Below are 13331 nucleotides of genomic sequence, written 5' to 3' on the forward strand. Positions count from 1 at the left end.
AAGAGAAACTTAAGGGGGGATCTAAGATCTGTCCTCAAATATCTGAAGGACCCTTGCACAGAAGAAGAAGACATGCTTATTTGCTGCACTAGAACCAATGAGTTGAAATGGCCAGGAAACAGATTTAGGTTAGACCTTAGGAAGAATGTTCTAACTGTGTTGGACAGTGGAACAGCCTGCCACATGCAATGAGGTTCGCCTTTGCTGGAGGTTTTCAAACAGAGGCTGGACAGCCAACTGCCAGGGCCGGAGGCAGCTTCCTGGATCGAGCTGGAGGTTGGTCTAGAAGACATCTTGAGATCCCTTCCGACTCTATTGTTGTTGTTTTTTAAATGAGCAGTTCAAAACAAACAAGCAAACTGGCAAGATGATTCTTTTCCTGGGATGGGATGCACGCGGGGGGGGGGAATTAGTGGACTGGGAAACAGAGGTTTGAGAATTAAGACTCTACACTTCTCTGGGAGGGCAGGCTGTCTTGGAAGGAAGGCATTGGACGGCCAGGACACCTGGGTCCTTTTCTCATCTGGGGGAAGCAGAAAATCAGAACTTCTAAGGCCAGTCACTCTGAGAGGGATGACCAGTGATGTATGGATTTTTAAATACTGTAAAATATTTATTATTATTATTATTATTATTATTATTATTATTATTATTATTAATTAATTCTTGCTATCTATCTATCTATCTATCTATCTATCTATCTATCTATCCAACCCAATCCAATGGCAATCCAACAGTTTACAAACCAAAAGCAAAATATAATCATTCAAAAATCAAACATATATAACCCTAAAATCCGAACAATGAAAACAGTTTCAAACAGCGAGAACAATTTAAAACAGTTTATATAACCCAATATAACCGAATGTGATTATATCACCTGATACGATTATATCACCATTGGTAATACTATTTCTATAGCATGTGACGAGTTCAAAGCCCTTTACCGCTCAGATGATCACCTTGTAATCCAGTCCCCACGGTCAGGGTTAGGGTCCCCACACAAAGGCAGATTAGAGGCTGGAGTTTGCCTAAAGCCACAGTGGTAAGATTTGAACTCAGGATAACCTGCCTGGCCTTTGCTAACAAAATGCTTATGGCCGTTTCAGCTTTGAAAGGTTCTCAGTGGGGAAAAAGAACATATAGTCCCGGTGAGGAGATGATTTAGGCTTCAGGATTTTCTGTTCTTCTACTCTGACGCCAAGATTCAGGAAAGGAAAGTGATTCAGAAGGAAACCGAAGACTCTGAAAAAGGAAAAAAGCAAACACCACAAAAGAGAAAGCAGCATCCTGTAAATGTGTGTGTGGGGTGGAGTGTGCAAATATCCTGAGAATCAAGGTCAGTCCTTGAAGCCTGATTCGAACACCAGGCCTCTCACTCCTGGGAATGAATGAATGAATGAGATGAATGAATGAATGAATGAATGAATGAATGATGTGTGAATGAGGAACAGAGGGCCCTTGGGCATGTGCAGAATGCCGTGCCCTCATCAACCAAGAACAGAACTTGCAGCCAGCTCTCGGGGTTTGAGCAAAGGTGCTTTGGGGTGGCTAGAAAGCTGGAGCCCAGAACCACCCACTTTTAGACATTAGCCCTGGGAACATGTCCATACTTGAATGTTAACGCTTGGAATCTGACTCTCTGTGTGGGTTGTAAAGCGGGCTACTTCCCCCCATTTTACAGACTGGGATCACCGAGGGTGTGCGGGCGGGGAGTAGGAGAAGGAAAGCAGCCAAACAAAAAACTGCACAAAAAGAATTGAAAGCAGCCAGGACAGAGCCAGCGTGGTGTAGTGGCTAGAGTGCTGGACTAGGACCGGGGAGACCCGAGTTCAAATCCCCACTCATACTAGCTGGGTGACTCTGGGCCAGTCACTTCTCTCTCAGCCTCACCTACTTCACAGGGTTGTTGTGAGGAGAAATGTAAGTATGTCGTACACCGCTCTGGGCCCCTTGGAGGAAGAGCGGGATATAAAATGTAAAAAAATAAAAGTAAAAAGTATTGCGATTCTGGAGATGACCATCTCCAGAGCTGGTCTTGTGGCAGCAAGCAGGACTTGTCCCCTTAGCTAAGCAGGGTCTGCCTTGGTTGCATCTGAATGGGAGACTTGATGTGTGAGCACTGCAAGAGAGATTCCCCTCAGGGGATGGAGCCGCTCTGGGAAGAGCAGAAGGTTCCAAGTCCCCTCCCTGGCAGCATCTCCAGGATCGGGCTGAGGGAGAGTCTCCTGCCTGCAACCTTGGAGAAGCTGCTGCCAGTCTGTGAAGACAATACTGAGCTAGATGGACCAAGGGTCTGACTCAGTATATGGCAGCTTCCTATGCTCCTATGATGCCTTCCTTCCACTGCACAGAGATACACCACGAACCACTCACCCCCCCCCCCCGGGCCACTGTTCTTCCACCTGGGGTGGCCGTTTTTCTCCGAGAACGGGCCCCCTCAGCACTTCAGGGGTTAAAGAGAATCTCTTCCCTTGAGATCCGGCAGGATGTGAGACATCGCTATAGGCCTTTGATGATTCACGATGGAGGAAAGGGGCGGTGGGGGGGGGTTGACTTGGGGAAGAGGCCAGCATACCCATGGCTTGACCCCGATTCCTGCTGAGCCCCAGAGGCTTGGCCCCACAAGCGGCACAAAGATGAGGAGCAGGTGGTTTGGGTTTTCCCCAAGGGGCAGGAATCTCGCTCAGCCCGATCTTGGAGATGCTGCCAGGGAAGGAACTGGGAACCTTGTGCTCTTCCCAGAGCAGCTCCATCCCCTGAGGTGAATCTCTTCCAGTGCTCACACTTCTAGTCTCCCATTCAAATTCAACCAGGGCAGACCCTGCTTAGCTAAGGGGACAAGTCACGCTTGCGACCACAAGGCCAGAGTTGTAGGCTGGTTCTCAGTGGCTTCTGAGGGCAAGGCGGAAGCCAGCGGGCTGAAATCAGAAGGGGTAGGTTCAGGCTACATGTCAGGGAGGATTTTCAGACGGCCCAAGCCGCTGGGCTGTGGAACTGCCTGCCTCTTGCAGTGATGGGCTGTTTTGGAAAAGCTCGCCGGCATCTTTCAAGCTTGGACATCTGTTAGAGATGCTGAACTAGGGCCAGGAAGACCTGAGTTCAAATTCCCCCATTCAACCATGAAACCCGCTGGGTGACTCTGGGCCGGTCATGTATCTTCACAGCACACTTTACACCACTCTGAGCCCCTTGGAGGAAGAGCGGGATATAAATGTGATAATAAATAAATAAATAATGACCTCCGAGGTCCCTTCCAGTGGTGAAATGCTATGATTCTGTGTTTACCCCTAGAGAAGAGGAGATTTTTATTTTTATTTTTATTTATTTTACATATTTTTATACCACCCACAACCTGCGTCTCTGGGTGGTTGACAATGAAACAAAATAAATGACAACAGAGAAAGCTGTCACTACAATTTTAAAATTTTAAAACGGTGTTAAAAATTATTAAATATGACAGGCATCTTCAAATATCTCTGAATATCTGAATACATCAGAGGCAGTGTGGTGTAGCGGTTAGAGTGCTGGACTAGGAACCGGGGAGACCCCGAGTTCAAATCCCCATTCAGCCCTGAGACTTTGCTGGGTGACTCTGGGCCAGTCACTTCTCTCTCAACCGAACCTCCTTCACAGGGTTGTTGTGAGGAGGAACCATTTTATTTATTTATTTATAGCTATTGTAAACCGCTTTGGGCACTTTGGTGGGAAAGTGGGATATAAATATCCATCGTATTCATGTCCTCCCACGTCGTGTGAATGGCTTTCACGAGAGATGCAGGCTGTATGCTGGCCTTGCTCGTCTCAGATTCCCCATTTATATATATCACTTTTCAACAAAAAGTTCCCAGAGTGGTTTACATAGATAGATAGATAGATAGATAGATAGATAGATAGATAGATAGATAGATAGATAAAATAAAACGGCTCCCTGTCCCCAAAAGGCTCACAATCTAAAAAAGAAACACAAGATAGAGGCCAGCAACAGACACTGGAGGGATGCTGTGCTGGGGACGGATACAGTCAGTTGCTCCCGCCCTGCTCAAGAAAGAGAATTGCCACTTTTTAAAAAAAGGTTCCTCTTTGCTCAGTTAGCAGGAGTCGGAGTCACAAGGAAGTAGAATTAGGCTAGACCTTAGAAAGCATTTCTGAACCGTGAAGAGCTGTTGGACAGTGGAACTGCCGGCCTCATGCCGTGGCGGAATCTTCTTCGCTGGGTGGCCAGCTGTCCGAGGCCCTGTAGCAGAGCCCCGCACTGAGCAGGGGGCTGGTCTAGAAGAGGGCCCCTTCCAGCTCTAATTATTCTAACGAAAGAGCGGGTTTCCTGTGGAACTTGCTTTTGCAGCCTCATGGCACTTTGACCATATTAAACCATCTTTGGACCAGTCTGCCCTCCCTCCCTTTGCTCGTTGAAATTAATTAATCAATCAATCAATTAATTAAATTAGCCCTTTCTGGGAAATCGATTGCAAACGTGGCCATTGGGCATGGAATAAAGCAAAATAAAACGCTGGGAGCCGGTCAGGACAGCAAACAAAGAAGGCTGGTGTTTTGCCTGCCGAGAGAGGGAGACTCAGACCTTTTCAGCCACAAAGCTCACTTGTGGAGTGGGTCAGGGATGTGGGGCGCCGTTTGGGCAGATCCCTCTCTGCCTCTACCTAGTTTAGCTTAACATGGGATCACCCCCCCACCCCCACCCCCAATTTCCGGGCAGAGCAGCAGCCTGCTGAGCAGCAGCCTGACAGTCCGGCATCCAACAGGTGCTGCATTCTGCCGCATGGCGTCGGATGGCCTGAGAAAGTTGCACGTGCTGAATCTGCAGCTGTTAGAGGAGCAGGAAAATGGGTTGGGGGGGGGGCTCTAATTCAGCTCCAAGAAAACGGCGGTTTTCTGCCTCCTGGCTACCAGGCGGCTGCTGTGCTGGTGAGTCACTCCCGACTTAGTGGCTCATCAATCTGGCACCCGAACTCCATTCCAGGGGAGGTGAGTCACGGCACTGGCACCGGCCAATCCCTTCCCTCCTTCCTCTGCCCCAAGCCCACCCCTTGGCACTGGGGGAAATGGGGCAAGTTGGGGGCGGGGCTGAGTCACCGTGCCCCATTTTCCTGAGAGGGCTCCCTGATCCCTGTTGAGTCCCCCCCCAACTCCCCCCCCCATTTGACTTTCTTCCAAATCCCTCTCTCACACTAAGCCCTTCTCAAAGTCCAAGGCACTGATCCTGCTAAAAGGAGCTGAGGCCCACTCTGCAAGTCAGCTCCCGGAGGTTGTCCAATGCTTGAGAAGAGCGCCGTGCAGACCCGCTTGGAGTTCTGAGCACAGGGCGCTCTGCACATGCTTAGTGGCACTCTTTGGAATCCCTTTCCTGATGCCCGAAGTCCGAGCTCAACCAGTACCATTGTCACTCTGCTGACTGGCCTTAGCCCTTCCCAACTAGAAGCCGCCAGCTCCCCACCCCCCCAGGCAGGGAAGCTTCGCCGGTTGAATGTCTGCCTGTCATGTCATCGTTCAATGCACAGAAATTTGACCCAGCTATAATGTTGGGAGGAGAGCGGGTCTTGTGGTAGCAAGCATGAATCATCCCCTTTGCTAAGCACTGGAGGGGTGCTGTGCTGGGGGGTGGATACGGCCAGTTGCTCTCCCCCTGCTAAAATCTAAGAGAAATCACAACTTTTGAAAGGTGCCTCTATCCTCAGTTAGCAGGGGGACTCCTACGACCAATATTTATTTACCACTTTGAATATTTATATACGACTACGAATATTTGTTTACTGCTCTTCGACCAACGTTCTCAAAGCAAGTTTGCATAGAAAAATAAATGATACGTAAATAAGATGGCCCACTGTCCCCAATGGGCTCACAATCTACCAAGAAACATAAGGCAGACACCAGCAACACCGTGAGAGTTTTTAGGTGCCCAACTTTTGGCTAACTTCTGCAATGCTCCAAATGTTGGCATCTGTCCTGACATCAGATCTTGCACAAAGGTCAATCTGTACGTCAGCTGAACTTGCCAAGGCGAATCATCAATATGATATACAAAAGAAGACAAACTTGAAATTCCTGGACTTGCTTTCCCTGCTGCCTCCGAAGGGCTTGGTCATGAGAATGACAGCAGGTGGGGCAAAAGCATTGCTTCAGAACTCATTTCAGAAATCCCGAGGGACAGAGGAAGCTGCCATATAGAGTCAGACCCTTGGGCCAGCGAGCTCAGTATCGTCCACACAGACTGGCAGCGGCTTCTCCAAGGTTGCAGGCAGGAGTCTCTCCCACCCTATTTCGGAGAGGCCAGGAAGGGAACTTGGAACGTTCTGCTCTTCCCAGAGCGGCCCCATCCCCAGAGGGGAACATCTCCCAGTGCTCACACACGTAGTCTCCCATTCAAATGCAAACCAGGGTAGACCCTGCTTAGCAAACTCATGCTTGCTACCACAAGACCAGCTCTCCTCCCTCATCCCACTCTGGAGACATTCTGTGCCCTCTCACAACCCCACACCCCATCTTTTCCGGGCATTTTGGCAGGGGCCATGGGAGTTGTAGTCCCACAGCGGGGGACTCGGGTTTGAGCACTTCTGGCACAGATGGTTGGATTAGTCCAGGGGTGGGCCAGCTGAAGCTCTCCAGTTGCTGCCCATTGGACTACAACACCCATTATCCCCAGTGGCAGGGCATGATGGGGGTTGTAGTCCAACCATAGCTTGGCCATCTAGTCCAACAGCAGTTTCAAACAAAGGTGCTTAGCTTCGATTCCTAATCGTTAAAAGCGTCTCTCTGTGCCCAAGACAGCTGCTGCCAGCCAAAACCCGACTTCAGAATAGGGCAGTTTCAGACGTTCCTGTCAGGGAGGTTTTCCTGCCACAGCCATGCCATTCCTCTGGAGTAAGACTAGTCAAGGCTAGCGTTCCTCTGAACATCTGCAGAGTGCTCTTTCCTCAGTGCTGGGTGATCAAATCCCTTCCTCAGTCTAAAGAAGTGTTTCCATCCAGCTCCGGCCATGACGCGCGTGTTCCAGACCCGCAGCCCCGAGACCCATGATCAATCTAGCTTTCTCAGGGTCGGCTGGATGCACTCAAAAGGTGACGCATCGTTTGCCACGTGGCAGGAAGTCGCGCTGACCTCAACACTACACGAGCAGGGCGTCTCCCAGGGAACCCTGGGAAGCGTAGTTTTAAGCCGCCGGCGAATTCTCCCCCGTCACGGGTTCACACGTACCCGCATTGCTGTGGCCAACGTGCACCACTAGAGGTTATCCAGACGGACGGTCAGGCACGCTCCAACTTAATCCGGAGTCAGTTCTGCACCCAGCGTGTTTTTGTATTCATAGAAAGCACTCTGCCTTCTACTGAGTCCATCTCGCTCAGTATTGCCCACACAGGCTGGCAGCGGCTTCTCCGAGGCTACAGGCAGGAGCCTCAGCCCTATCTGGAGCTGCCAGGGAGGGAACCTTGGACCGCCCCATCAGAGGAAGGTTGTACAGTGTAGTCACCCATTCAAATGCAAACCAGGGCAAACCCTGCTTAGCAAAGAGGACTTTTCATGCGTGCGAACACAAGACCAGCTCTTACGGTACAGCCACGGACAGCAGGATGACAGCCGCCTCCTGATGATCCCGGAATAATTAACACCCACACGCATAGAGATTGTGTATTAAAAGGGTTGGGGGGCGGTGCGGGGGGGGGGGGGTGGGACAAATCCACCCTTTTGCCCCTCCTTAATTAGCACTAGCGAGTCGGGTTAGAAGCTGGTGGTAACTAATCCGTGTTAGATCCGAAACTTTTAAGACCAACAAGCACCGGGGCGGAAGAGAGAAAGCCCCGCTCTTCGCAGCACTCCAGGCAGGCTTACTCAGAAGTAAGCTCCCTTTAATTCCGTGAGGCTTACTCCTTAGCCTAAGGGTTCTCAAAAGTGAACCCCCAGATGTGGTTGGAAGGACTACAACTCCCATCAACCCCCACGCACAACGGAGAAAGGGACGATGGGAGCCGTAGTCCTACCTTTGCGGACACGTGGTTGAACTACAACTCCCATCACCCCCAGGCACAATGGACAAAGGGATGGTGGGAGTTGTAGTCCAACCACATGGGGGGCCTTTGAGAACACGTGGTTGAACTACAATTCCCATCACCACCCCCAGGCACAATGGACAAAGGGATGATGAGAGTTGTAGTCCTACCTTTGAGAACACGTGGTTGAACTACAACTCCCATCACCCCCAGGCACAATGGACAAAGGGATGATGGGAGTTGTAGTCCTACCTTTGAGAACACAATTCCCATCACCACCCCCAGGCACAATGGACAAAGGGATGATGGAAGTTGTAGTCCAACCATATATGGACAAAGGGATGATGGGAGTTGTAGTCCAACCGCATCTGCAGCAGCAACACCCGGTTGAGAAATCCTGGGTGGGTGTCCCGGGCTAACTACTCCGCATTCATGTCATGAAGGCGACAGCGCTGCGCACTCTTTCTCGGGAACGAGCCTCCCCTCCCGAACCCAGCGGCCGGGCTTCTTTCCCAAGGAGAAGAACCATACACAGGATCCGGCCAACAACCCCGCAAGGTCAGGCGTGCCCCCCTGAATCAGGCTGCACATCTCCAGAGCAGGCCGACCTGGCAGGGTGGTCGTCGTGAAGACCACGGGCATGGCGCGCGGGGCCGGGGATCGATCCGGTCTGGAGGCGGCGACGGCGCCCAGCTCGGTTCGCGCGCTGCTGCTGCCCGCCGGCGGGGTGGGGGCGTGGCTTCCCCTCCGCCTGGCCCCGCCCCCTCCGGAGTGAACGCGCCGCAGAGCGCCACGTCGGATATGAGCGCATCAGGTAGGGAGGGCAGAAGCAGCGGATGGAGAGGAGCCCGCGAGCTGGCCAGGCAGGGATCGGGCCCAGAGCAAGCAGCCACCGCTGGGGATCGGGGCCCGCCGGCAGCCAATACCCGGGAGCGGCTGCTGCGGGGCGTGTGTAACCGGATCGGGGCCTTGCTGCGGGTGGGGAGGAGGAGGGCATAAGCGGAGCAGCGGGAGGGTCGCCGCGGGGTCCGCCTCCTCCAGCTCTGCCCACCCAGCCCCCGAGCGCAGCAGCCATGTGGGTGCCCGGACTCCTGGGTCCCCTGGCCCTGGTGCTGGCTCTGGCGGCGGGCGGCGGCCACGCGCTCTCCTTCCAGCTGCCGCCGCAGACCCGCAAGTGCCTGAAAGAGGAGCTCCACCGGGACGTCATGGTCACCGGCGAGTACCAGGTCTCCGAAGCCGGCGCGCCGGGGGTCCGGATCGACTTGCGGGTGAGGGTCTCTCTCACTCTCTTTCCCCCCCAAGGGTGGCTCCGGGGGTGGTGGGGGGAGCCGCGGGAGGGAGGCAAGTGGGGGCCCCACCTGCTGGGAGTTTATTTTCCAGGGTGGGGTGTGTGTGTGTGGGGGGGTTCTCTCCCTCTCCCTGGCACAGAGCTGACATGGCAACTCCCCCCCCCGCCTCCCTCTACCCCACAGGTCACGGACTCTGCGGGACACATCCTGTACTCCAAGGAGGATGCCAAGAAGGGGAAATTTGCTTTCACCACGGAAGACTATGAAGTCTACGAAATCTGCTTCGAGAGCCACGGCCAGACAGGTCTGGGGAGGGCAGGAGTGGGCTTTGAACCACCTTTGCGACAGCGGTGGGGACACATCGGGGGGGGTGCCCCACTGGTGTCACGCTTGTGGTGACCGTCGTCCACCCCGATTCAAGATGGCGGGCGCGGAAACCTTTGAGGCACAGGGGGGTTGACTTGTGGATCGCCTAACCGATTTGAACCAAATTTGGTACGCGGCACACAGGGACACCTCGGTGGCATGGTTAGTGACTGTGTTCTCCGCCCCGATTCAAGATGGAGGACGCGTGAACATCTGAGACGCAAGTGGGCTGACTTGTGAACCGCCTAACCCATATGAACCAAATTGGCCACAGCAGGCACCCCACACACAGGGTGTGTGTGTGTGCCCCAATGTTATCGTTTGTGATGCCATCCACCACGATTCAAGATGGCGGACGCATGGACTGTCAAACCGATTCGGACCCAATTTATTCCCGTCGCGGGGGTAGTGGAAGGAAAGTAGGCAGGTTCGTTCTGACTAGGACAACTTGTTTTTTGCTGACACTTCATGGTTCTTCTCCCGTTTCTGGTCTCTCAGGGAATTTCCGGATCCCTGACCAACTAATCTCCCTCAGCATCAAGCATGGCATAGAGGCGCTCAATTACGAAAATGTAAGTCCGATTCCAAATACTTCCAAATAGGTAGATCTATTCGAGGTTTCCCAGGACAGGCCAGAAGGGCTGTGTTCCCTCTAACAGGGATTCCCAGATGTTGTGGGCTACAACTCCCAGAATCCCCAGATGTCGTGGCCTTTGGCTGGGGATGATGGGAGTTGTATTCAGCAACCGGTGGGAAACCCTGTTAGAGGGAATACTGCTCAAAGACATGTTTAATTCCCTTTAATTCCCAGTTAGTCCATTGCTAACTGGGCAAAGAGGCACCTTTTACCGTGGTGATTCTCTTGTATTTAGCAGGGGGAGAGCAACTGGCCCTCTCCACCCCCAGCACAGCATCCCTCCAGTGACTGTTGCTGGTGTCAACCTGATGTTTCTTTTTATATTGTGAACTCTTTGGGGTCAGGGAGCCATCTTATTTATTTGTTATTTCTTTGTGTAAACTGCCTTGAGCCATTTTTGGAAGGGCGGTATAGAAACTGAATTAATAATTAATAATAGTAATAATAATAATAATTCCAGCACAATCATTTCTTGCACTACAGCCCACATGGAGGCTGTTTCTAAACATCCCAAAGTGTAGCCCACCCCAGAAATGGCTGCATCTTTAAGCTACGACGCAACCACTGAGGTCCAGCGTTACCGTATTTCCCTAAATCCGAGGCCAGGTTTCCCTTCCCGTGTTCTTAGATGTTAGAAATCGGGGGCTGTCTTAAATTCAGAATCCCCTTCCTTTTGGGTAAATACAGGTACCGCCTAAGTTTAGCCTCTGATTTTTTTTTGGAGGGGGGGGGTGGTGTCTTAAATTCAGAGTCGTTTTCTATTTGGGTAAATATGGTACTTGGGCTTTGTGGTCCCCTTCAGACTTCTCTCCGGGCCTTTTTTCTGCAGGTCGCCAAGGCAGAGAAACTCAAGCCTTTGGAGGTAGACCTTCGCCGCTTGGAGGACCTCTCCGAATCCATCGTCAAAGACTTTGCTTTCATGAAGCAGCGAGAAGAGGAAATGCGGGACACCAACGGTGAGTTGGAAAACCTTCAACAGGCCTCCCAAATCCTTCCCCGTTCCTCTCTCTGTTGTATTTCCCCACCGTTGCCAGCATGACTGCAAGCTCCGTGGGGGCAGAGATCTAGCATCTGTGGTCAAGGATAAAGGAGACACAGCATAGCCATGAAAGACCAAGCTACAGAGCCGAGCCCTGTTGACACACTACATTCAACACTCATCCACTCTGGCCCGGGTTTCTCAACCTGTCGTCCCCTCAGCTGTTGCTGAACTACAACTCCCATCATGCCCTGTCACAATAAGCCATCTGTTTATATCAGGCTTTTAGTTGCTGATGTTTTAAGTGGTGACAATTTTAATTTGTCTTTACGGGGATTTTTAGCTTTCAGTTGTCTGGTCTGAATGGTAGACCGCCCTCCGATTTCATTTAAAAATACAATCAATAAATAGAGAGCACTTCTGTGCATGTGCAGAGTGCCACACCCTCCCCACTGAGAAATCATCCCTCACCGGGGCTGCGGCGAATTTGATTCCGGGTGGGAGGGTACCGTTGACTCCGACCCTGACTTGCTTATTGACCCTGGCGCTTTCTCTTTGCAGAATCCACCAGCGCCCGGGTCTTCTATTTCAGCATTTTCTCCATGCTCTGCCTGGTGGGCCTGGCCACCTGGCAGGTTTTCTACCTCCGCCGATTCTTCAAGGCCAAGAAACTCATCGAGTGAATAAGCACCAGCGGGTGGGGGGTGGGTGGGGTGTCCGTCACGTTTATAGGGGTCTGCCCTGCAGTCCGTGGACAGGGACGACGCTCTCCATGGTACCATTTTCCCCCTCCAACTTTGATCCACTGGATTCTCCACTGGATTCTGAGCTGGCTGGATTCTCTCCAGTGGATTCCCCACGGCACCTTCACTGGATCTCTCGGGGATACGGAGCTGGTGGTGGGGAAGGCGTGGGAAACGGACTCTGCACCTAAGCTCTGCTTCCCCACCCCCCCGGACAGACTATGGGGCCTTTCCCCCCCAGGTGGCGTGGTGTGGAGCATTTGGTGAGGCTCCTTTTTAATTAATTAATTGAAGCCTCCCGTGAATTGGAGCCTCCTTTGCTGAGCGCATGGAAGAACCTTTTTGGCAACAATAAAAGGTTGATTCTGAGATGTTGCCGCCATTTGGAAAGATCCGGGGCGGGGAGGGGGCGATCCAAGTTCGTTGTTCTCCCCATTTCAGTTGGGGACAGAAGAATGGCATTCTTCAGGGTCTCAGCCATGAGTTTTCAACGTTGGCCCCCAGAGGTTGGACCGTGACTCCTCATTCTCATAGGATGATGGGCGTTGTAGTCCAACATCTGGCAGCTAACTCCCTAACTGGGACCCTGCAGAATACCCACATTCTGGCCCCAACAGAAATGGAGAACACAGGAAGCTGCCGTATACTGAGTCAGACCATTGGTCCATCTAGCTCAGTATTGTCTTCACAGACTGGCAGTGGCTTCTCCAAGGCTGCAGGCAGGAGTCTCTCTCGGCCCTATCTTGGAGAGGCTGCCAAGGAGGGAGCTTGGGACCTTCTGCTCTTCCCAGAGCCGCTCCATCCCCAAAGGAGAATATCTTACAGTGTTCACACACAAAGTCTCTGATCCAAATGCAGTTGGATGGCTTGCATGCAGAAGGTCCCAAGTTCCCTCCCTGGCAGCATCTCCCAAGTTAGGGCTGAGAGAGAGTCCTGCCTGCAACCTGGGAGAAGCCACTGCCAGCCTGTGCAGGCAATCCTGATCCAGATGGAGCAATAGTCTGACTCAGTATATGGCAGCTTCCGGTGGATTAGCACTCCACCCACACCCAGAACCAAATTTCGTCGTTCTCTGCCTTCCGACGTGAACTGGAAATGTTTCCAGTGTCTTTCCCCCTTCTCCTGCTGCAACAGAAACGCCTGCCTCAGTTTCGACGACAGAAAGAATGCAAACTCCAGCAGAGATGCCAAGTTGTATTAAAATAATTGGTGTGCTTTTATTGTGGAGCGGAATGCATTTCTTTATACTGGTAAAATACAAAATGTGCCCTTTGACCCTCCCCTCCCCCTGCGCCCCTCCCCACCCGCCCACCCCCC

The 13331-nt window shown here is 52.1% G+C and overlaps 1 protein-coding gene across 1 annotated transcript; it reads left to right on the forward strand.

Moving 5' to 3' along the window:
* The first annotated feature begins 8371 nt into the window (after positions 1-8371).
* Positions 8372-13234, forward strand: LOC128337385 (transmembrane emp24 domain-containing protein 10-like). The gene is made up of 5 exons (XM_053278320.1): positions 8372-9268; positions 9473-9593; positions 10154-10227; positions 11122-11248; positions 11833-13234. Exons 1-5 carry the CDS (start codon positions 9074-9076, stop codon positions 11952-11954), a joined length of 639 nt encoding a protein of 212 aa, XP_053134295.1. The 5' UTR covers positions 8372-9073; the 3' UTR covers positions 11955-13234.
* Positions 13235-13331: the final 97 nt, after the last annotated feature.

This window comes from Hemicordylus capensis, chromosome 14 (assembly GCF_027244095.1).
Source record: "Hemicordylus capensis ecotype Gifberg chromosome 14, rHemCap1.1.pri, whole genome shotgun sequence".
Taxonomy (NCBI): domain Eukaryota; kingdom Metazoa; phylum Chordata; class Lepidosauria; order Squamata; family Cordylidae; genus Hemicordylus; species Hemicordylus capensis.